This window comes from Miniopterus schreibersii (genome assembly GCF_964146895.1).
Source record: "Miniopterus schreibersii genome assembly, chromosome: 13".
In the NCBI taxonomy this organism is placed as follows: Eukaryota; Metazoa; Chordata; class Mammalia; order Chiroptera; family Miniopteridae; genus Miniopterus; species Miniopterus schreibersii.
This window is the reverse complement of record NC_138113.1, coordinates 28959685-28985140: the sequence shown is the minus strand read 5'-3', so window position 1 is coordinate 28985140 and position 25456 is coordinate 28959685. Positions and strand designations below refer to the sequence as shown.

The 25456-nt window shown below is 41.1% G+C and overlaps 1 protein-coding gene across 3 annotated transcripts in view; it reads right to left on the bottom strand.

Moving 5' to 3' along the window:
- The window catches only part of EML6 (EMAP like 6), a gene marked incomplete at its 5' end in the record, with an annotated part of 179068 nt that overhangs the window by 64120 nt on the left and 89492 nt on the right, over positions 1-25456 (bottom strand). For all 3 annotated transcript variants that reach the window (XM_081156748.1, XM_081156749.1, XM_081156750.1), the window contains 9 exons: positions 691-818; positions 1061-1172; positions 4142-4344; positions 5612-5712; positions 12895-12988; positions 20166-20271; positions 20726-20912; positions 21907-22025; positions 25244-25350. In XM_081156748.1, the coding sequence (XP_081012874.1) occupies positions 691-818; positions 1061-1172; positions 4142-4344; positions 5612-5712; positions 12895-12988; positions 20166-20271; positions 20726-20912; positions 21907-22025; positions 25244-25350 (1157 nt within the window). The remainder of the gene's footprint in view (positions 1-690; positions 819-1060; positions 1173-4141; positions 4345-5611; positions 5713-12894; positions 12989-20165; positions 20272-20725; positions 20913-21906; positions 22026-25243; positions 25351-25456) is intronic.

Here is a 25456-nt window from a genome sequence, read left to right as displayed (position 1 = left end):
GAAGGGAACACTCTTGAGGTGACCTTCATGAGCCTCCTGATTTCAAACTCGTATGTAATCACCTCCCTTTGAATATGGCATGATCTGTAGCTTGTTTTCAATTAAAAAATATGGCAAAAATGATGGATGTTTATGCTTATGTATGTGATATGATTATGTTACATAAGACTTCAGTGCCTGTTTTTCCTCTCTCCCTTGCTGGCTTTGAGGAAGTAATGGGCCATGTTAGGGAGCCCCACACGTGGAAAGGAACTGTAGGCAGCATGTAAAAGCTGAAGGTGGCCTCTGGCCAAGAGCCAACAAGGAATGGAAGCCATCAGTCTTACAACCACGAGGAACGGAACTGTGCCAACAACCGGAGTGACCTTGGAAGATCCTTCCTCAGTTGAGCCTCAGATGGGACTGCAGTCCTGACTCTCACTGCAGCCTCAAGGAGCCTTTAGTAGAGGACCCAGTTAAGCCATGCTCAAACTCCTGACCCCCAGAAACTATAAGATAATAAATGTGTGCTGTTTTAAAACTCACTGTTTGTGGCAATTAATACACAGTAATAGGTAGTTAATACTTGCACCACCCTGAGAATGAAAGCTTCCTTAAATTCTGCAGATTAAGTGTCCCCCGCCCACCTCACCTCAGTCCTGACTCTGATGTGAACTGTACAGGAATATGTACAAGCACAAGAATATGTACCTGAACAAGCAGGGTCATTGGGCCGCTTTTGTCAATTTCCAGGATCTCTCCATTTTTGGTTCCCACCAGGATATGTCCATGTCCCAAAGTGATGGCACGAATTGAAGGGTTATCTTCCAAAAGCAACCCTGAGGGGGGAAAAACGTATTTAATAGAGCAAAAAAATAAAAAGACTATTACATAAATTCTGTTTTTATACTTCCAAAATACTAGGTACTAGGCAATCATCCTTGACATTTCTACCAGGGGCCTAGAGCTCTGAACGTGGAAGAAGGAGAATTGACTTGATCGTGTTTTTCCAAGAACATTAGTACTGTCTTCTCCATCCCCATGAAAAGAAGGGTTTCTACTGGATGTTTGGGAGTGGCACCTTTAGAGCTAGTCGACAATGCTGCTCTTTTAATGGCATAAGTCTTCAAGCATCTTTCAAACATATCATCCCAGAGCTCCACGATGCCATCCTTTCCACCCGTCACAAAGCCCTGTGAAGGCAGACATGGGAGGAAGAATTACATACACGTTGAAATGACCAGTTACCACCCAGCCCTCACAGGAGTCCCCACAGGTAAAGCAGCTTTGTGTGTTTTCTTCCTAAGTGTAGGGGACTGAAAAATCTGACAAGATATAATCATAATATGGAATTTTCTAGAAGCATCTCTCCTACTTCTCTAGCAGGATCAAGTGCATCCTCATTGTGTGTCCACTGCACTTTCTTCAGGCTCTAGGTCCACAGGATCGTGGCCGTTTCTGTGCCCAGCCCCCTGACTAGAGAGTGGGTTCCTACAGAACAGGACCAGCCTCGAAGTCTGGCAGTTCCTGGTATCTGACATACTCCTCCTGAATGAATCAGCATTAACATCACTACGAAAATGATTGTTAAATATATTTAAATTAAATAATTACTTCTAGAAAAAAACATCATTATTTCTTATTAAGAGTAAATTAGGCACTTCATAGAACAAAACCATCCTGCTAATGTGTTCGACAGACATCAATTTCCACAATAATTAAAATCCAGATTAATTTTTACGAAACCTGGAAAGTAAAAAGCTTAACATATTGGATATATTTTACTGAACAGTGATCTTTATTCTTGTTCTAAATTTATGATTTCTTGGCTTTATTACTTTTCCTTTCTGGCATCTTATATATACCAACTGTTCTTAGAAAAGTCTTTTTAAAAAACAACAACTGAGTAATTCATTCGGTTTTCTCAGAAACTTTTAATTTGCTGCATTTTAATGATGTTTACAAGGAAATAATATTTTGGAGTTTATTACATTAAACATTCTTATTCTTACTATAGATTTTGCACCCAGGGAGACTGAATCCCTAAATTAAATTTAAATGCAGTATATTATACTGTGATATCATCTTTTCCCATGATTTGTCAGCTTAAATTACCAAGCAATAAAAAAGTTTAAACACGTTATATCACATCAATTTCTAGCCCAGAATTCTGCTTTAATCTTTTCTAACATATGCAGTTTGCAGTTTAACCAAAAACAAGTTTGCTACAAAAAAAAAAAAAAAAAAAGCTTAATGACTAAAACAGCTATATAGCTGCACATATAACAAAAACCAGCTTCTGTAGGGGGATCAGCATGTTGACCCGGGAACAGGTAAGTGCAAAATGAGGCTTGGCTGAGGTGTGCTGGGGGCTCGAACTGTTTGGGGGTCAAAGGGTACAGATGAATTGGCACCCCCAGCAAGCCGGCAGTGAATGAAAAATTAATGTTTTCTGACAAATTGCCTGAAGAAAGTGTTTTAACAGCACTGAAGGTAAGTGTGACCTTTATACTAAAAAGCCTGTAAGGCAGGTGGGTAGCTGGACACGAGAACAAGATGCGCGTGCGTGGGGGTGCGGCCCAGCGATGGCCAACTTTACGCGTCAACTCGACGGCCACAGGTGCTCGGTCACATTATTTCTGCGTCTGTGGGGCTTCCAGGTGCGGCACCTGGACTGGCGGACTCAGCGCATGGATGCCCGCGCCAGCTCGAGAGCCCGAAAGCACGGCCCAGGAAGGAGGAGTTTGCCCTTTGTCCCGTCTCAGCGCCCGGGGACATCTCCTTTCCTTCCCGCCCCAGCGCGGGCTTCACACGCCAGCGTTGGGCTGCGCGCCCTTGGGCCTTGGCCGCCGCGGGCTCTCCGGGCTCTCCAGCTGCGGGCGGCGCCCGGGCTCCTGGGGCTCCTCGGCCCCCGGAACCTCATGAGCCCCTCACGAGAAATTGCCTCTCTGTACAGCCACTGTGCTGCTAAATGACAGGCTGTCCGACAACAAGCGGCGTGTACAACAGTGGTCCCGCAGGATTATAAGGGAGCTGAAAAAGTCCCATCAGCTGGTTAACGTACATGGCTGTGTGCAACGTATATGCACATTCTTCTAACGACTCACGGTCCATGGCCGTGTGCACGCGTGTATGCACATTCTTCTCACGACTCACGGTCCATGGCCGTGTGCACGCGTGTATGCACATTCTTCTCACGACTCACGGTCCATGGCCGTGTGCACGCGTGTATGCACATTCTTCTCACAACTCACGGTCCATGGCCGTGTGCACGTGTGTATGCACATTCTTCTCACGACTCACGGTCCATGGCTGTGTGCACACGTGTATGCACATTCTTCTCACAACTCACGGTCCATGGCTGTGTGCACACGTGTATGTACATTCTTCTAACAACTCACTGTCCATGGCTGTGTGCACATGTGTATGTACATTCTTCTAATGACTCATGGTCCATGCCTGTGTGCACATGTGTATGTACATTCTTCTCACGACTCACGGTCCATGGCTGTGTGCACACGTGTATGTACATTCTTCTAATGACTCACGTACATGACTGTGTGCACACGTATATGTACATTCTTCTAATGACTCATGGTCCATGGCTGTGTGCACACGTGTATGTACATTCTTCTGGTTCTGTTTCTACGGAGAACCCTAAAGCAGGTGTGAAAAGGCTTCGCTCCAACACTCTTGTTAAAGCTGCGCCTGTCTATGTGGGAACAAACTGCTTCTCAGCATAACTGGCGGTCAAGCTGGTGGCTGGACCGATGATCTAACCTCTTGGTACTTCCAGGTCTCTACTCACTGTGCCACCGAGAAAGAAGATAACGCTGAGCTGTTCCTCAGGTCTCTTCTGCTACTGCGTGTCTACATCTATGCCAACACTAACTCTTAAGGAGCTCCTAGGAGTGAGAGCCAGGAAGGACAAGTGTGAAAAAAGTGGGGAGAAACTGTATATAAAGAAATAATTATAAATGAAAGAGAAAATTTAAAATGTTTGTACTCCCCGTCTTCTCTTGAATGGGGGTTCATTACGACAGCTTTCTAATTCAGAGTACTGTGTTTAGCCACAGGATTCCCTTGGTGTGGACGTTCCTAAGACTAACTTACAATTTTAGAAAGCTGGTGGGGAAAATAAATTCTGAAAAATGTACTATACCTTATCCAACGCATACATAGCAAACACGGGCCCATCATGAGCCTTCACCGTCTTCAGCAGTAGAATATCTTTCCAAATAAAAATGTCTCCAGTAGCTGCTCCCGAGAACACTAGATCTTCCATTCGCCCATAAGAAACACACATCATTGTTTCCAATTTTCCGACACTTCCAAAAACTCCTCTTTTAGAGGTGAAGCCCCCACCTGCAGTGGACCAATAGTACTTAGTACATTTTTGAAAATGTGACACCTTCTATGAGCAGGTAGAATGTCTACCTTCAATGAAAAACCCAATGTGTCGATATTATGTGTATACACAGAGTATGTGTGAGCAGCAGAAAATATAAACAAAAATATAAGGGGGCTTCTCATTCACTCGTGCATTAAACCAGTGTTTATTGAGTCCTTACTTTGTGGCGTGGTGGTCAATGTTGGGGTATAAAGATGGAAAGAGGTCCTGCCTTCAAGGACGTTAGGGTCTGGCTGGGGAGGGGACTCAATATGCATCTCAGCTGCATATGTCTAGCCAAGGTTCAGCGTGAGTTCTGCGACAGCCAGAGGAAGGAGTGACTAAGTGTCTGGGGGAGCTAGGACCATCTTCATGAATGCTGAGCTAAAAGTGCAGAAACAGCACCGGCTGTGAATGTGAAATGTAAACATGTTATATATGTTTTGCCTCAATTTTTATCACAGCAGCTTTGGGGTGAGAAAAATGAATCACTGTGGAGGAGGAGGTGGATCAGATCCGTCCCTCGGATGTTCTCATTTCCCTGCATTTCCTGACGAGCACTGAGGAACGCGAACTCACTCGGGGCAATGCCACTCGGGCTGGCCCTCCAGACGTGCCGGTGCCATGGCCCTTTCTCGAAAAGCAGAAACCATGGGAACAGTAGCTTATTTATGTTTTGAACAGAATAATATTGGGCTTGGTGTTAAAGCTGATGCTGAGAGTTCAAAAACAATTTTAATAACAGGAATGGCTTATTAGTGAGACAAATAAGAGACTGGTCCACGTTTTGTCATGCTTAGTTACTCACCATTATTACCAACATTATAATCCACAGACATTTATTTTAACCACCTCCTGGGTGTAGTGTCAGGATTTAATTCATTTTCTGAGTTCAGCGATGAATAAAGGAACCCTCCCTGCAAACCGTATTCACCCACCCAATGCGATTCTTTTCCTTCCTGCTCAGTAGACCAACACAATCACTGCTTTCAGAGCAGAGGGCTAAAGGTAATTATTTTCACAGCAGAACATTTTCCAAAGCTTTCTAGATATTGACGGATATGCACAGCACCATATAGAGTGTTCCAAGTTTCACAGCTTAGACATCAAGCAGTCCAAAGTGAATCCGGAGAGAACATTTCCTAGGAGCATTTTAATTTTAGATCGCAGAGACAGGCTAGGTAGCAGTCATGGTTTTCCTCAGCTCTCAACCACATAAATGATAAACCCAAACAACAGTACCTGCTTGTTGCCAGAATTTGATGTGTTTTATCCCAACTGTAACCAGTTTGTCAACATGGTGCGGGTTACACTTTACCACAAATATCTTGTCTTTATGTCCTCTGTAAGAGACAAATAAAAAAAAAAAATCTAGTTTTGATGGGAGCAATGATATAGTCTTAATAAAAGCATGCATTTGGTCTAACTGTCATTAAGCACATGGAACAGGACAACTAAATTAGAAGATCACTTAAATTACACATAGAGTCTACATTAAAATAATAAGCATTGGCTTTTCTTTACATGTTTGAGGCCTTTCTTCTTACCCTAAAACTGCTACCAAAGTCTAGTTAATTATGCTTTAAACAAATTAATGAAATACCTAAAATGAGTCAGAATGTCTCTGTAAGATAAAATTAATGTCACTGCCACATGATTGTGAATAACTTTTGGGATACAGGAGGAGGGAGAAGACACTGCAGGAGCATTAGGAGGAGCTTCAAATGTAATATTCTTACTGTGGAAGTCATAACTTTGGGTTAAACAGAGTTTTAGCTAGGAATATATTCACTAGAAATCGAAGCCCCTGGCTCACGTCTGTGGAGAGAGAGAAAGAATGTTACCTATTGACTCTAGGAACTTTCAGATGCTACGCATTCAGAAATGTAGGTTCATAACCCAAGAGGCAGAATATAAAAGTAAGGACTGATCCTAGACCTGGAGCTACAGACCTGGCCTTCCACAGTGCCTTGGAAATTTCTGCTTTAGAGTCATCACATTAGAATCTAAGGATTTATTGGTCTTAATGGACTACTTGACGGTCTCCTCTGGGATATTAGGACATATATTTCATTATGTAAACAAAAAGCAATTAACAAAAAGAGCATGATTGACTAATCTCTCTTATGAATAGATACAGAAATCTTAACTAAAATATCAGCAAAGAGAATCCAATAACATATTAAAAATAATTCATTTAACCAAATACAAGGGTGGTTCATTATTAAGGAAACAAATAGTATGATTCATTATATTAACATATATAAGAAGAACATTTATGTTATAGTCAGATGCTGAAAAAGGTATTTGACAAAAACCTAACAGTCATTTGCGATTTAAAACACTCATCACTCAATGAAGTAGGAAGTAACGGGTGCTTCAGACTTTTCTATTTCCCTGCACTCCTTGACTCTCACCGAGGAACTCAGATTTATTCAAGACCAACTGTACACAGGCTGACTCTCCAGCAGTGCCCTTACCTTACCCTTTTTAAAAACAGAAAATGCTAAAACAGTAGCTTATTTGTGGTATATGTCTGTGTGTGTGTATGTGTGTGAGCACACAGGTGCACTCAAAAGTCAGATCCTTACTCAATGTCATTCCCAGTAAAGTCAGGAATAAGACTCTTACCGCCACCATTTAACATCATATTGAATATATTAACTAATGCAGTTAGACAAGATTTTAAAAATTAAAGGCACAAGAGCTGGAATGGAAAAGGTAAAACTTTTTTATTAGCAGAGGCTATAATTGTTAGTCTAGGAAAATTCAAAAGAAAATAATGTAAAACAACTACAAACAAGATAATTTAGTAAAGTTGCAGTATATAAAATTAAATACACAGTCAATAAGCTTAATACATACAATAACCAAAAGAGCACTGGATGTCTGTATTTATTTTAAAGTTATTAGGGGAGAATCGACTAGCATGAGTAACCAGGTAAAGCAGGAAAAAGAAGAGCAGAGTAGGAAGCGGAACTTAGATATTAAAACAGTCTGCAAAGCCCTCGTAACTGAAACAGTGCGGCACTGCTGCAGGAGTTGACTGACATACCACTGGCAAAGTAGGAAATCTAGAAGGAGACTCAAATGAACATTAAAATGTGGTGTGTAATAAATGTGGTCTCAAATCAATGAGGGAAAAGATGAATTTTTAAAATAAATGGTGTTTGTCACCAAATGCTAGTGAGGATATGGAGCAATAGGAATTCTGATACATCGCTGAGGGAAATGCAAAATTGTACAGCCACTTTGGAAGACAGTTTAGTGGCGTCTCACAAAACTGAACACACTCTTAACATAAGTGCCAGCAATCATGTTCCTGGGTATCTACCCAAAGGAGTGAAGAACTTACATCCACACAAAAATCTGCAGGAGGGTTGAATAGGCAGAACACGGAGGATTTTTAAAGAATATATATTTATTGGTTTCAGAGAGAGGAAGGGAGAGGGAGAGAGAGAGATAAAACATCAATGATGAGAGTCATTGATGGAGCCCGCAACCCGGGCATGTGCCCTGACCGGGAATCAAACCCCGATCGCCTGGCTCCTAGGTGGATGCTCAACCGCTGAGCCACGCCAGCTGGGCACAAAGGATTTTTATTTTTTCACAAAGGCTTTTTAGAGCACTGAAACTATTCTATATGATACTATAATGGTGGATCCATGTCATTATACATTTATTAAACCTCACAGAATGTACAACACCAAGAGTGAATCCTAATGCAAACTAGGCGACGGTGTGTCAATGTATTGTACCAAATGTCCTACTCTGGTGGTGGGACAGGGAGGAGGCTTGGGTGTGGGGGAGTGAGGGGCATATAGGAACTCCACTTTCTGCTCCATTTTCCTGTGAACTTAAAATTGTTCTATAAAATAAAGTCTACTTAAAAGGGAAAAAAAAATGATATTTGGGACACTGTGACAGCCATATGGTAGAAGGATAAAACTGGATCTGCTCTTCCTAACAGATACTGAGATAAATTCCAAATGGTTTAGGGATCTAAATGTCAAGAAGCCACAGCAATCAGAAGAAATTGTGAGTGATTTCCTTTTAACCTGAGAATGGGGAATATATTCCTAAGTGTGACTCAAAATCTTGAAGCATTCAAAAAAAGATTGAAAAATTTGACCACATTAAAATAAAAACCTTCTGCATGACAAAAGCACCACAGCAAAATCAAGAGACAGATGGTGAACCAGGAAAAATACCTGCAAATTATAGACAAAGGAGAAGTAACTCTAATTTATAAAGGATTAGTTTCTGTGTGAATATTATTTTAGAGAAACCAAATGGTTCATGAGGGAAAATTCTTATTTATAGAAGAATTCTAGCTAATATGAAGATTGATAGAATTAGAAAATTGTCATTTTTAGCCCCTAATTAAGTAATTGATTCGGTTCACAGTTGTGAGTGAGTGCTGCAACCACAGGATAATACGTTGCTGTGAAGCTTGATAATGAAAGGATCAGGCTGATGCTACTAGAACCCACAACTGAGCTGAATGTTACTCAGAGTAGGACAACCAGACATTTCACACAGTGGTTACCACAGGGGTGTGCTGGAGGAGGGATCTGCCTTTGGGGGAGGAATTCCCTCTCTGACATTGTTTAGAATTGCTGGTTCATGGGAATAATAAAATGCATACTGGCTTTTAGTTGGTTTTATTATTATTAATATTATTTTAAATATATTTATTGATTTCAGAGAGAAGAAAGGAGAGGGAGAGAGAAATAGAAACATCAGTGATGAGAAAGTCATCATTGATCGGATGCTTCCTGCATACCCCCAACGGGGATCAAGCCCACAACCCGGGCTTGACCAGGAATCTAACCACGATTTCCTGGATCCTAGGCCATCGCTCAACTGCTGAGCCATACCTGGCCGGGTGGTTTCATTATTCTTTTAAAGTCTTTCTACAGATAATACAGCCCTATTGCTTACACTTGGGAAGTCCCACTCCCAATGCCTCCACCATCTACTATGCCACTGATGATGTTTCTTCCAATGTGATGAAAAATGAAGTACATATCTAGTATTCTTGTCTAAAAAAATGAACGAAGGAGAAAATATTTGCCAATCATATATCTGATAAGGAACTTGTATCAGAATATATTAAAAAACTCCTACAACTCAATAATGAAAAACAGAACCTATTAAAATGGGCAACAAATCCAAATAGACATTTTTACAAAGAAGATATACAAATGGCCAGTAGGCACATGAAAAGATGCTCAACATCATTAGCCATTAGAAAATGAAAATCAAAGGCATAATCAGATACCACTTCATACCCACTAGAATGGCTATAATAAAATGACAGACAATAATAAGTGTTGGCATGTATGTGAAGAAATTGGAACCTTCATTCATTGCTGGTGGAAATGTAAAATGGTGTGGCCGCTTTGAAAAATATCTTGGTGGTACCTTAAAATGTTAAATATAAAGTTGCCAAATAACCCAGCAATTCCACCTCTAGGTATATACTCAAGAGAAATTAAACATATGTCTACTCAAAATCTTGTACACAAATGTTCATGGCAGCATTACAGCCAAAAGGTGGAAACAATCCCACTATCTACCATCTGACGAATGGATAAATAAACTGTGTTAGATCCACAGAATGAAATATTATTCAGCAATAAAAAGGAATGAAGTACTGATATAGGCCATGACACAGGTGAACCTCATATTGTATGATTCCATTTATATGCAATGCCCAGAATACAAAATCCATAGAGACAGAAAACAGATTAGTGCTAATGGGTATGGGGCTTCTTTCTGGAGTGGTGAAAGTGTTCTGAAATTTGAGAGTGGTGATGATTGCACAACTCTGTAAATATGCTGAGAACCACTGAATTGTACACTTTAAATGGGTGAATTGCATGATATCTGACTTATCAATAAAACTATTGGGGGGAAAACCTGAATGTGAATCTAATCAAGCCTACAGGTCTAACTACCATTTATAGGAAATGCAGGGAATGCCTGAAATGCTTCCACAAAGATCAGTCCAGCTTAGAATGTGAAACATTCTATAGGTGAAATGACCAGTTCCTCAGATGTACGTATTCATGGCATGAAAAGGTGGGAGGTGGGCTGCTATAAAATAAAAATCTGAAAGAGACCTAAGAGATAACCTAATGCAATGCCTGGGCCTAGTGTGGATGCAGATTTGAATAAACCAATTCTCAACTTTGAAACAATCAGAAATGTTTGATTGTGAATTTGGTAACAGATGAAAGAAATTACTGTTGCTTTAGTTGTGATAACGAAATGGTGATTTTTAAAAGTGTATTTTCAGGTAGAAATGCCTAATGAAATATACACAGGTCAAAGGGCATGGTGTCTTAAATTTTCTTTAAAATACTATAGCATTAAAAGTAAAAGAAAGAAATGAGGGGGAAGAGATTTGTACCATTAGTAGGATGTTGCAGTTGGGTGATGGTGCAGGGATGTTCATTATGCTGTTTCTTCCACTTCTGTCTCACCATGCTAAAAAGTTAAAAGAACAGATCAGAGCACCCCCACATCCATTATGTGGGCCCTTCTACAGTGAGAGCCAGGAAAGAAGGAACTGATTTTTGAACTTTCTCTTTGTTTCTTTGAAAGTCAAAAGTGAAGCATGAACACTAGGAACGTGATATGTCACTGGATGTATCAGGAACAATTAGGACAGAGAGAAAAAAGCTTAGATAACAGAGAAGAGAAAATGTGCTTAGCACAAAGTGGAGAAATGAACCAGATCACCTTAAAGGACATTAAGCATCCAAAGATCTCTTGGTTGGAGGAAAATCCACACAGATCTAAATCATGAGTATACATTTTAGAGAGAAGATGCTAGAGAAAACCAAAATAAAAATTGAGAACAGATATAAAAAAAATTACAGATATTAAAAAAAGAAAAGAGCATTGTTTTGTTTGCTTATGTCCATAGAATGTCAAACATTTAGATAGTTAGGGGGGAAAAAAGTTTGAAAGCACTTTTTTGTTTCCATCCAGTTTCTTGGTATACAAAAAACAGCAATGTTGTTTCCATTGTGGTTAAAGTTCTAAACTAACCACTGATGGCATGTAAATATTTAATATCCACATTTAAATAAAGAACATTCATTGGGTACCTCTGTAATTTTTCCTTTAGACACTTGTTAAATTTGTAAGGAAGTTGCCTACAACTGTGTGTGTAAGAAAAACAAAGTGAAAAAATGTATATACTTTTTTATATTAATAAATATAGCTTTCTTCCATTTCTATTAATAGTTCTGGCTTATAACTGGTGAGCCACCCACTGCTGCAGAGGGTTTTCTAGCAGGAAAGTTGCATTTGTTTTGAATGCAGACATGTGCTTTGCCTGAGATTAACTACTAATGCAGATGGGATGTTACCGGAAATATTAAACTAAAATTCAGTTTCTTTTTCTAGAAGGAAAGCAGAGTTCTGAGTGGGACCTACATCTGAGTACCAGAGGGGTGACAGAGCAGTGAGGAATGGTATGACGAGAGACCAAGGGACAAACCACGTGGGCAGGCAGATTTATGAGCTGCCACTTGCTGCCAAGAACCCAATCTCAATAGCAGTCATCAGAAAAGCTTCTCTTTTTCTCCCAAGACAGTCAGCTGGAGTCCTCAAGGCTCCATCCGCTCCTCCCCTCAATTTCCAGCAATTTATAGATCTTCATTCATTAAATCAAATTGTCAAAAAAACCTCTGTCCCCCACTTACTATTGTGGAGGGAAATATTCATTTAAAAAGGGGTTCAAAGCTATTAAAGATGATTTTATATAGCAAAATAGAAGTAAGTTGGTTAATGTAGGGAAGAGCTAGTAGAGAGGTAAACGGATAACATGCCTTGGGCACCAAATTGTACTGCTGGGCCTTGGCTGCCAGCTACACTGACTCCTCACCGTGGTTGGCAAAGGGCTGCGCCCATGCTAGTGGCAGTGGAAAGTGATGCCCCGGCATCGGGCTGATTCAGCAGGGAGGGAGGCTGGGCAGGGAGGACAGGTGGTCTATAAACAGCAGTCAGTCCTGAAGAGTCTATTTATAAGATGAGGAGATTAGGGAAACAATTTGCCTGCTTTGAGGGTGAGTGGCAGATGCACAGTTTGGGGCCTCCTTTCCCGCACGCCACGGCCTCATGACAAATGGGACTTCTGACTCCAGTGACATTGACAATCCTTCGCCAGATGCTAAGACGGTGGAAAAACAAGGGGCAAGGCACAAGCCTGAGAAAAGCCGCTTTTCTGCTGCTCATAAAAAGCTCTGCTACAGAGAATGCAAAGTGCTGAGTAACTAACTCTTCGGGAAGGATTCCAAAATTTTCCAGTTCCCAGAAACAAACATTAACTGCTCTAGGTCAAGCTTGGCACCATGAAATATGGCGATGTGTTTTCACTTGGGTGTTAAGCTTTCTATGAGAATTTCATCTGAGTTTGGAGATGAAATCTTAGCAAAAAATGAAAACTATTGACCGATACTGAAGCGGGGTCATCAGCAGGATGCCGTCCCACCTCGGCAGCTTCTTACCTTGTCGTGGCTATCTTTTCTCCCTTCTTCCAGTCCCAAAATACAATACTGTGAAAATCATCTAAGCCAACTGACACCAGACATTTTCCATCGGCTGCAGGAAAACAACACAAACGTAAAATGACTCATTTCTTCAATGAAAAACAGAAACATTTTATATCCGATAAAGACCAATGAGAAATTGACCTTAAGCATATTATTAGGCTCAAACACACTAGAAGTGTCATGTACTGAAGGGACCTCGCTAAATGAAATGCGTAACTAGTAACAGTTGATCTTAAGGCACAGTAACCGGTTGCTGAACGCAGTCGCTGACCCAGCATTCCAGTGTTAGACGCAGGGCTGGGGGAGTCTCTCAGGTAAGTCACGACAACCCTGTCGATTTTGTGACAGACAAATCTATGGCATTTACTGGAAGAGCCATTTGGCTTTGTGACTCAGTCTATTTTCAGCTCTAAAAAACCGGGTTCTGTTTAACCCTCCAAGATAAGATCATTTGGGAACTAAATTTAACTTCAAAAATTCTTTCAAAAGATGATTTTATAATGAAAAAATTCTTCATTTCTTAGTTTCCCTATTTCAAATGTCGTATACTTGCTATATACTTGTTATAGGACATTTAGAAAATATGGAAAGAAGAAATTTTAAAATCATTCAAAGTTCTAGGCATATATTTGATTTTTTTGTCTACATAAACGTGCTTTAAAAAAAAAACAAAATCAGGCCCAGATGGTGTGGCTCAGCAGTTGATCACCAACCTATGATCCAGGAGATCGAGATTTGATTCCCGGTCAGGGCACATGCCCAGGTTTTGGACTTGATCCCCAGCAGGGGGCACACAGGAGGCAGCCGATCCATGACTCTCATCATTGATGTTTCTCTCTCTCCCTCCCTCTCCCTTCTTCTCTCTCTGGAATCTATATATCTATATCTATATCTATATCTATATCTATATCTATATCTATATCTATATCTATATCATCTATATCTATATCTATATCATCTATATCTATATCTGTATCTATACACACACAAAAAAAAACAAACAAAAAACCACAAAATCAGGATCATACTGAACATACTATTACCTAATTTTTTTTCATGTTACATGATGAACATTTTCCTTTATTATTAAATATTACTTATAATATCAATGGTTACTATACTTTGGTTATTGAGGTTGTTTTCTAAAATTTAAAAAAAATATATGGAAAATTAAATTTAAAATAAAAATAGCTAATTTGCTTTTTCCCTGCAAGGCAGGAGAGTTGTACGGTCAGTCAGTCTTTCCTTTGCTGCCTCCTCACAAAGCTGGATTCAAGGACAAGGTCTCTCGGTCAGCTGTGCGTGCACGAGGCTGGGAGACAGGTAACCAAGCTCACTGGGCATCAGGAACAGGTGTCTTCTCTGACTACAGAGGACCAATGACATTAGGGCAAAGCACACAAGAATGTGGTAAACTGCTTCTCCCCGGTCCACTCAGGGTCTCATCTGGCACCATTTCAAAGGCAGGCCTGGGGTAGATGCAAAATTCGGTTGCCAGGAAAAATGAGGGAAGCCCAGTTAAACTGGAATTTCAAATAAGCAAGGAATAATTTCTCAGTGTATGTCCCCTACAATATTTACATTTACATTGCATATTTATGCTGCATGGGGCTTACTTGTACTAAACAAAGTGTTTATATGAAATTCAAATTTACTTAGACCTCTTGTTCTTTTCTTAGCTGAATCTGGCAACCCTCCTGCAAAGGCTGACCACTGCCCAACCCGTGAGCGCCCTTCCCTGTGCCACAGGCCCTCCCCTGCAGCCACCTGGGAACAGTGGTCCGCGTCTCTTCTGGAGGAAGAAGGAGAGTCAACGAAAGCAAGAGCCTGGTTTGACAAACCACACCCTCCCCAGTCCTCGACGACTACTAAGCACGAGGCAAGGATCTGAAAGTTACCTTAATCCTTTCAAGCTACGAGGTTACAGCGTATTAGATGAAGACACGAACACTTTCTTTCTAAGAATACAAGCACCCACACACTTACGATGATAGTTTTTAAAGTTTTCTCTCTTCTGAAGAACGCCTCAGGGTAAGTTGATTTTCGCGGCTTTTTTAAATTAAAATTTCTGCAAGTCCCCACCATCTTGTCCTCACAGTTTTACCACCTTCCTGCCCCTAGAAGAGTTTCGTGACTATGAGTAGCAACGGAAGAAGCAGTCCAAACCCAGAGGTGCTTCAACCCTGCACCTCTTCCTTAGGATAGTGACTTTTCCTTTCTGTAAAATTTGTTTCTATTACAGTTTCCGTTTCACATGATTTTGTTTTAGTTTCAGGTGGTTAGACAATCATACACTTTACAAAGTGCCCCCCTGGTATTTCCAGGACCCACTTGGCCCCATACATAGTTATTGCAACATTATTGACTGTATTTCTTACGCGGCACTTTACATCCCCATGCATAGTGACTTTTCCTGAGTTCTGAAGGGCTAGGCTATTTCTGCACACCACACAGTTTGGAAATATAACTTGGCTACCTTTCAGGTTCTCCCAGTTTTCATTCTCACCCACAGCGCCTGACCTTAGCTTTGAAAATCCATTGTTCCTTGACCAGTTAGTTTGGGGTTTCTTTATTTTCAGCCATATTTTTAGAGTATAGATAATGTTCTTTCAAATCTTTCCAGTTGCAGTATGTATTCATTACGGATATTTTGTGACAAAGTCCAGAAATAATTCTAAGGCACTTATGTCCACAGTAAAGGGCAAATCAGAAAGAGAAAATTTTTATTCAGACAAATTACAAGTTGGTCCCTGTATTCGAGGCTCATAAAAAATGCATAGGTTTTTTTTTTTTCCCCTCCAGAATTGAACACAATGACATCACATTAGTCTTAGAGGTGCCCTTGTGGAAATCAGCCTTATTCAATGAAGGTTTTAAAAAATATGAGGATGATATTTAGGTTGAGAAATACTCATGCGACTGAAGCTTTCTCTTTCGCGTGCGCCTTCCTGTTCACGTGGAAGCCCTTCCTCACCTCGGGCACAGAAACAGAGGCGGCCGCTTTCCCTCGGGGGCCATGACGAATTCACAGAGTTAAAGGGGTCTCAGGTGAGACAATCTTTCCTGTTTACATAATTTAGAGTTATGGGTTATGTTGCAGGAAATGTTTTTGATTAAAAACATCTTCTTTTTGTTGGCTTTGGAACAGCGGCAAGAACAGATTCATCTAAACCCTTCCGTGTAACTGCTCATTTTTTGTCCAGTTTTCGCATCATTTCCCTGCTTTGAACTTCCAGGACAATTTTTCCTCTAATAAGAGACAAATGCACGATGAGTGTTTCCACAGCACCTCCAAGGAGAGCTGACTTGTAAGATGGGGGGGGGCACTGAGGCACACAGATGGGGCCGCCAGCTGGGTGCAGCCAACGCGGGGCCCTGCTCACGTGGTCCTACAGGAGAATCCACTCTCCTCTCTTGGGATTTGGACTTTTCTCCATCAGTTTTCAAAAGGAAGGTATGGTTGCTCCTTTTGAGGTAAGTGTGTGACTCAGGGCTGTTCCAGGACGGGGCCTCTTCTCATGGGGGTTGGGGCGTCCCCCATGGCAGCATCTATACACCCTCTGCCCACTCAGTTATACTGGAGAATGGGGGCGGGGCAGCTGGAGGCACTTGCTGGGCAGAGGGAGCAGGGAAGTAGGTGAGCTCATGGAGTGCTCCAGGCATGACACTCGGGCCAGAAGTTCACACCCGCCCTGGGGGAGGGCAGGGCGGGAAAAGGCAAGACTGCCCACCCCGCTGACCCCCCAGCCAGGAGACCTGGGTTCTCGTCCTGGATCTGCCACTGTTTGACCTTTCCCTGGGTCTCCCTTCTTGGCCTGTAAAGTGGTGCGGGGGTCTGCTGAACACTGAAGTTGTATTGTTACATAAAGTACTAGCAATAAAATTAAGCCAAGAGGCCCCAGCTCACACCTTCAGGGGCGCCATAGAGACTACAAAGGTCAACCACCCCCGCAATTCATCTGCATGTAACTGCTCAAGGTGATAGATTAAATGTAAGAGATACTAGTGAACATTCTTCCTGACTAGTCCTTAATATCAGTGCTTTCTAAACTGGTTTCCTTAAACTCCAAGACAAGAATCTAATTTTCCACAATCAAAAAATAACACAATTGCTGAATAAATGGGCTCTTTTCCCAGGTAACTGATTGTTACCTGGGAAAATAGAGACTGTATTGTTAAAACGGAAACTATAATTTTAATGCAGAATATATTTCGTATCTAGGGACTTCTTTATTTGCCCAAGATGAGAATTAGAAGCAGGGACAAAATCAGCTCCTCAACCGTTTCCCAGAGTATCTAGTTTCTCACCCCGGCAATGACCTGCAGGGCGGCCTCATGAGGGAAAGATTTCCAAGTTCACTTCATTTCTTGACCTTTCTTCTATAAAACTACTAAGCCCAGAAGAGATGTGAGCTCTCAGAAATTCAGAGAACAAGTTGCTGGGTACCAGCTTACTAACTCCTTTCATAATTCATTAACGCCTTTCATCAACATGTCTCTAATTCCTTTTTCTAAAGGAAGGAATTTAAGTAACAAGCGCTAGTTCTTTTGATTCTTCTAAATTAAAAAGATCAATCAATTCTATGGAAAAAAATCTAATGATTATTAAGTTCTATTTATATTATTCTAAATTTCTTGCTACCCTGTTTATATGCTAATACACATGCATACATTTTCAGATGAAATCACTGAATAGTTGCTATTTTGAGTTCTAATTTTCTTTTACTGAATTTGGTGCATAGAAATGTGTATGAAATACACATAGTCTACATACTTGTCATTTTGAATTCTAGCTTTTATTATATGGTGCCAAATTGTTTGCTAGAATTATTGAGTTAATTTTCAATGCTGCCAAAAATATGAATATATTAGATTCTTTATAATCTAGTACATATTTAGGTTTTACTATTTGTATTTATTTTTGCTACTTTAATGGGTATCTTGCCACTCTTCTAGAGCATAATTAATATTACTTTATATTAAGTATACACATACGCATCTGCTAGCAAGTTTAATGTTAGGAAAAGAGTCATTGAGGAGGGGAACCATGAAAAAAATGCAGAAGAAATTCATTTACATATTTGGAGTAGAACCATATTTGAACTCAAATGAGGGCTTCCATTTAGATTTTACTGCTTTGTCAAGGACACACGGCACACCTAACGTAAACCTGCACGTCCATCGAACCTGTGGAAGTTTAGGACTTTGTATTCACTGTTTATCGGGTGTGTTATCTGGACTTTCAACTGGCACGCAGCATGCCGAGTAGTTCTCTTTTCCTCGACACTTGTGCCTTTTCCACTTCCCATGCCCACCAGGGTAGAGTGTAAACTGCTTAGCTTTGATTTTTACTAATCTAATAACCACAGAAAGTATAATTGTAATAATGATTTAACTCAGACTTGTACAGTAGTTTACAGTATGTGAGAATGCGCATGTCATCAAAAACAAACACACACAAGTTGCACCGTGTTACTGGTTAGAGAACAAAGATAACTTTCACCCCAACATGGTGAAAATGTGAAGTTCTAATAGTAGTAGTGAAAATCAAGAAAAAGTACAGTAAGCAAAATATTATTTGTTCATTCATTCACTTTTGTGTGCACAACGCTCCACGTGCAGTGGCAAACGAGATGAGCTGTGCTGCCCGAGAAGCTCACTATCTGTGACGGGCCTAGGAGGTGTCCACACAAACAACTACTGCACCACAGGGACTCTAGGAGGTACCACAGAGCGATGACAGCAATGGGTTAAGGGATGCAGAAGAAGGGACACATCATTTCTCCCTGGAAAAATGGGGGAGAAAACTTTCAGCTCGGTCTTAAAGGATGGACACATGAGCAAAGGAACACAGGCCGAAAAGGACAAGAGAGTGTTTAGTTCTATAGCTCGCTAGATGTAAAGGAGCATGAATGGGGTAGTGGGTGAAACTGCAAAGGAAGGTGAGCAGGTCATGGATGGCCATGAATGTCCCGCCGAGCGATCAGCCCTGAGTCAGACAACCAAGGGGAGTCCATGTAGTACCTGTGCTTCTGGAAGACTCCAGGAGTGTGTGGGATGGACTGGAGGGAGTGCAGATGGAATCAGAGACCAGCACAACTACCATGGCCCAGAAGAGAGAGGTGAGGGTTTGAACCAGGAGGGCAGAGAGTGAGGGACACATGAGAGAGACTCGGGTTGTGCAGTCACAGAACGTAATGGCTAATATTATACATGTTGCACATTGTAAACATGTCGTGGAGCTTAGGAGAAAGAAATTATAGAGTCAGTTTTCTGTAGAAAAGTTAAGAATTTTTTCTACTGATCTAATTTCTACTATTGGGGTTATTAAATTTTCTACATAAAAACACATTTTCTGCTAGGCCCTCAGACCCCAATTCTAGTTTAAGGAAACGGTCTCACCCTAAAGAAAATTATATCCATCAGTTAGTATTTTTATAGTACTGTGTCCAAATTTTAAATTAAAAAGATGGAAGCTTCAGCCCTGGCCAGCTTTGCCCAATGGTTAGAGCACCGGCCCTGGGACCAATGGGCTTCTGGCTCGATTCCCGGTCAAGGGCACATATCTCAGTTGCAGGTTCCCCACCCCAGTCCAGGCGGGTGCGGGAGGCAACCAACCAGCGTGTCTCTCTCACATTGCTGTTTCTCGTTCTCCCCCTCCCTCCCTCCCTCCCTTCCACTCTCTCTAAAAATTGATGGAGAAAATGACCTCGGGGGGGAATTAAAAAAAGAAAAAACGGAAGCTTCAGTTCTATTTTTCAATATGAAATTTATTTCCAAAACACCAATGTTGTAAAGTGGCCATTTGCAGAGAATTTGCAGCCCTCGCTCTAGTTCTTTATAGTTTAAATTGCAAGTGCTGGGCTCCCCCTTATTTGGAGAGTTAAAATTGATGGTCTGCGTCACTGCCAGATATTTGCAACTAAGTCTTTCAACAGCAACAGCTGCTCTGGATTTCAAATCACTCAAGCAAATGCAGAACACAGTGTGAGCTCAGGGTAATGACTTGGGAGAGAGGAAATGAGGCAGACGGGGAAAGGAGGAGAGGACATATGATCTAAGAGCCACATTTCTTCATGAGGTATCAACATATCTGATTTCCAGTCTAAGACTGGGGAGCTGAGACACAAACAGACCTTGACTAAGTAGGAGGATGCTAGAAAAAGAAAAAAAATCTCAAGTAAATGCAGACCCCTTCGTCAAGGGACAACGGAAGGTGGGCTCACCTGAAAAATCAAGTGCACACACTCCTCTCTGGTGCTGTCCCCTCAACAGTGACAGACATTTCAGAGTCTGCGTGTCCCACACGTGAACGGCAGCATCTCTTCCAACCTTAAAGAGCGGGATGAGTGTGTTAATTACTTATAAATCAGAATGATTCTGCTCTTTAGAGTCAAGTGCTGCTCAGAAATCAAACACACACAATTGGAGAATAGAAGGACCCCCAGAAATCATCTGGCCCAACTCCCTGATTTTCCACATGAGGAAACCGAGGCATGAAGAGTGAGAAGACTGCTCTGGCCTCAAGGATATTTTAAGCACTGTGACGAGGAAAGTAAATTAGGACTATGCACTCACAGAACTTACATTATTTGTTTCCCTTAATCCTGTTCACAGATCATCCACGTCAGGGTGCGAATCCCTCAGAGGCTTCCCGGCAGTGTCAGGAGGCACTGGGTGGTCCCCCCCCGCGCCTCAGGGTCATTTCTGCCAAGTCTCTCTTGACTTTCTAACTCAGCATGAGGGCCCCCTCCGGCTAGGCCCCGTCTCGGGGAGAGGCGCGTACCTGCCCGGTGGCCACGTAGTCCTTCGCGGGGTGCATGGCGAGGCTGAGGATGTCGTCGTCGTGGCCCAGGTACAGCCTCTGCGAGTGGTGCTGCCGGCTGTACACCACGGCGGCCGCGGCCACGTGGTAGACCACCTCCCCAGCCTGCGTGTAGAACAGGTTGTTCCTACAGTCATAGCCCCTGTAACTGAAGCACAGGCCCGGAGGGCGCAGCGTTGGGACGCGGGGAGGGACAGGGCAGGCGCTGGCGGGGCAGAGCTAGCGTGTGGACGTGCCCGGCACAAACCCGGGCGTCTTCACAGCTGCTCGGCCTCCACGTCCGGGGCACGAGGACTTGCGAGGGCACGGGGTGGCCTCTGAGGGGAAAACGGGCACCGATCGTTCTAACGGAACCTGTTCCCAGGCGCCCAGAGACAGCACGTGCAGTTTCTGGAAACCGAGCAGGGTGAGAACACGCCTGCGGCCAGGCGCAGGTTTTCCTCCCGCGTCCCCTTCCCAGCTGCGTCCTCCCCCTTCAGGAGGCCGTTCCTCCGGCCCGTCTGGGCTCTCACTGTGGTGTATCAACCCGGAGCGTCAGACCTTCCAGGGACGCCAGAGCAGAGGGACCATTCACAATACAAGTGCGGATGACAGACGGGAACAACTCCAGCGGCTGGGCGGGAAGCCCTTTGGCAAGTCAAGTGACTTCCAATTTTTTTACTTTTACCAAAATTAAAGTGAGATTTAATCAGATCATTAAAAGACACTTTGGGTGATATATCAAAACCACAATATATATTTTTGGCCTATAAGTCAAGAGGAGCTTAAAGAATTGAGTAACGTAGCTATGATAAAACTGCTTCCATTCTCACCGACTTATTTATGTGAATAAGCTTTCTCAGTGCTTACACATATTAAAAAATGAAAAATAGGAACAGACTTGATGCTGTAAGTATGCATATGTGACTATATATCCGAACTCATTGAAAAATTCTATCTTATTAAAGTAATTTTTTTACAATATAATTTTCTGTTTAATAACTTTACCAAAGTCTGTACTATATTTAGATTTATTTGGTCAGCCTTGCACTAGTAATAGTTGTAGTAATAATTCAATCTAGAAAAATTTGTTAACATTTAGAGCAGCACCGTGCAACAGAAATATTATGCGAGTGACATAAGGCTGGGGACAGGCCACCCACCCGTGTATGAACTGGAGTTTCAAGCTGTCCTCAGGAGCCTTTTCTCGTTTGAGGAAGGGCACTGCATGGTTTTTCTCTTTACTTTGTTGCTTTAGCTGAGGTAGATCTTCTTTGTAAACCTTAGAGCATAACAAATACATTCAATTGAGACTCTTTTCTTCAGGTTTCAAAAACAGTATCCTGACATTCTCAGGAAATCTTTAATTGTAGGAATCACGTTTTTGAGAACATGAGGCTAAAAATGGTTACAAGAGACAAAGAAGGTCATTATATAATGATAAAGAGATCAATTCTACAAGATATAACAACTGTAAATATTCATGCACCGAACATCAGAGCACCTGAATATATAAAGCACATTCTAAGAGAATTAAAAGAAAAAATAAACGTCAACACAATAATAGTGGGGCTGTAATACCCCACTGTAAACAATGGGGAGATCAGCCAGACAGAGAATCGATAATGAAACAGGAGGGGTGAACACCACAAATCGAACAATCCAACAGACATATAGAACATTCCATACAAAACAGCAGTAAAATACACATTCTTCTCAAGTGCACGTGAAACATTTTCCAGGATAGATCGTATGTTAGGGAACAAAAGCAGTCTCAATGAATTCAAGAAGAAAGAAATTATATCAAGTATCTTTTCTGACCACTATGGTATAAAACTACTAATCAATAACAGGAGGAAAGCTGGAAAATGCATAAATATGTGGAAATTAAACAACACATTTGAACAACCAATGGATTGGAGAAGAAATCAAAAGGGAAACCAAAAAATATCTTGAGACAAATAAAAATTGAAACAACACTCCAGAACTTATGGGATGTCGCAAAATCAGTTCAAAGAAGAAAGAAAGTTTGTGGATATAAATGCACACATCTCAAGCAACCTAACATTATACCTTAAGAAACTAGAAAAAGAAGAACAAACCAAGCCCAAAGTTAATAGAGGGAAGGGAATAATAAAGACCAGAGCAGAAATAAATGAAAGAGAGACTAGGAAAACAATAGAAAAGATGAGAAAGACTAAAAGATGGTTCTTTGAAAATATAAACAAAATTGAGAATGTAAGAACTGAGATCAAATGTTATTCTCTCCTAATGAACAAAACTAACATAGCTTTTAAAATATTGGGGCTTAAAATAATTATTTTGTTCTTAATTTGCTATTATGTTTCTTAAGTAATTTATATCCAGAAAATGTGGTATTAATTTTCTAGTAAATAAGAAAGGAAATTATTAAAGGTATCAATAAAATATAAATAAAATTATAATTTCATCTAAAGCAAAAAAATCTCTTGATGATTCTGACATTTGCAAAATGTGGGCCTCAAGAGTCATGGTGATCACTCTTTGGAATTATTTTCTTTTCATGGCCTCATCCATCCTGACGGATCAGACTCTGAGCCAGCTCCTGGTCTAAACTAGGACCTAAAATGACCTAAAGTTAGAGAGCATTTCCTATAATTTAATTTAAAGGTACATAAAAATCAATCTTTTATCTACCATGTATTTAGGCCCTACTACCAAGAGATATCAATGTAACACATTGAAAATTAAATACACTCTGTTAATAATTTCTCATCTTCATAATGGAAAGTTTTCATTTGTTGAAACTACATTACTAAAAAAACTTACAAAATATTACAATAAAGTCCCTGTTTAGGATTTAACCAAAAACCTTTTTCAAAAAAGGAAGTCAGAAGGTATCTCATTACTGTTCTATTACAGGTGCAACAAACTAATCTTTTAAAAATCTAAGGACAGCTATTCATCTGAACTCACGATGCTCTCATCTCACCAATGACTTTAAAGCACTGAGTTCTAGCCTTGGGATCTCTACTGCTTATCTGAATAGTCTCATAACCTCTGTGGGCCTCAAATTCCCACCTGTTGAACAGAAATAAAAATCCCTGCTAAGGAATAACTCGGAAATATTGTGAACATAAATCAAACAAGATAGGTGAAAATTTTGGAAAGTAAGATGTCAGGGAGAATATATAAATCCTAGGCACAGATTTCAGTAAAATTATGACTTTTTATTCTTTTACTAGCATCATTTTATTAAATAAAGACTTCCCAATGGAAAAAAAAATGTTTTTTCCCCTCCTATATTTCATGTTCCTTTTGCTTAAATTCCATTTCCCCTTGATATCAGATCATAATATTGTTTAGTGTTTGCATGATATTTCCACATTCGTAATTTCCTTTCAAAGCCTTATCTTTAGCTGTTTTATTGCATAATGCACTGCACCGATACACAAACTGATTTAGTCATGAAGTTAAAACAAGCCATCAGTTGAATGACATTTTTACTGATAAAATTTTTCAAACACTGAATCAATGAGTGATGATTATGGGCTGAAAAAATATCATCTGAAAATCAGTAAGTTCAATGCTTATACAGAGGGAAAGCCAAGTAGTACACGGAATGTATGCTTTGGAGAGGAGCCCAGAGCTGCATTCTCACCCTGATCCTCAGGCGATGTGGACATGGGCAAATTACTCAACCTCTCGGGGCTATCGTGGGGCTGAATGTGCTGTATGCAAGGCACAGGCTATGGCCCCACAGAGCCACCCAACACCCGGCAGCTGTCCTAGGCCTATGCGGTAGGTCTGACAGCTGCTGGGCTGAAACCTTCTTAACTCAGTGTTCACGTACACAATCGGCTTCACGTACCTCTGTTAAACGACAGGAGGGTGGAACCCCTAGAGTCACTGCCAGAACAGGGTGAAGGATGGCTGTTTAATACTCGCTGCTTAATGCTAAAATAAAATGCCTACTTTCATAATATTAGGACTCAGTTTGGATGTAATTGCCCAACTTTTATACTAGAGATGATTTCTGAGATAATGTGCATTGTATTTGGGCTTTTACTTATATAATTATATGGATAATGGTCTCCACAAGTTAAGAAAGAAACCAGGATAGCAGTTCCCTTGCAAACCACCGAGGCTTCAAGACTACCTATTCTGTAAAGAAAACGCATGCTTTAATGGTCTGCTAGGAGAATAAAAAATCTGGTACCTTACTTACACTTCTTTTTCCTCCAAAAAATATTTTAAAGTTTTAGGTGCTAGGGAGGCAGAAAACCCCAAACGTCATTCAGTTTTGAAACTTTGCTACTCCCTTCCACTTAAAAATATTTTTTCAGGATACGATTAGGTAAGTGCCTTATTTTCAACCTGTATTTAAAGACAGGAAGTGCACGGTTTTCCTTATTCTCGTCTTGATTCTCTCCTGCCTAAGTGCCAGCCGTTGTTAGCCAGCGTCCCAATGCAGGGGGCCTCTGGGCTCTAAGGCACCTGTCTAAGGCCGCGCTTACTCACCTGGCGGTCGTAATTGATTTGCGTTTCCTGCTCAATGTCCGAGTCCAACTCGGGCACGTCGGATAAATCCGAGTCCGATTCTTCACTGTAGGAATCAGTGCCGCCTTCTGGAGAAACACAGCCCATGAGAACTGAGCAAAAACTGACTTTTCTAAAGAGCTAAATATTTTATTTAAAAATTTTTCTTTCTTCTATCAAAGTAAATAAAAATAA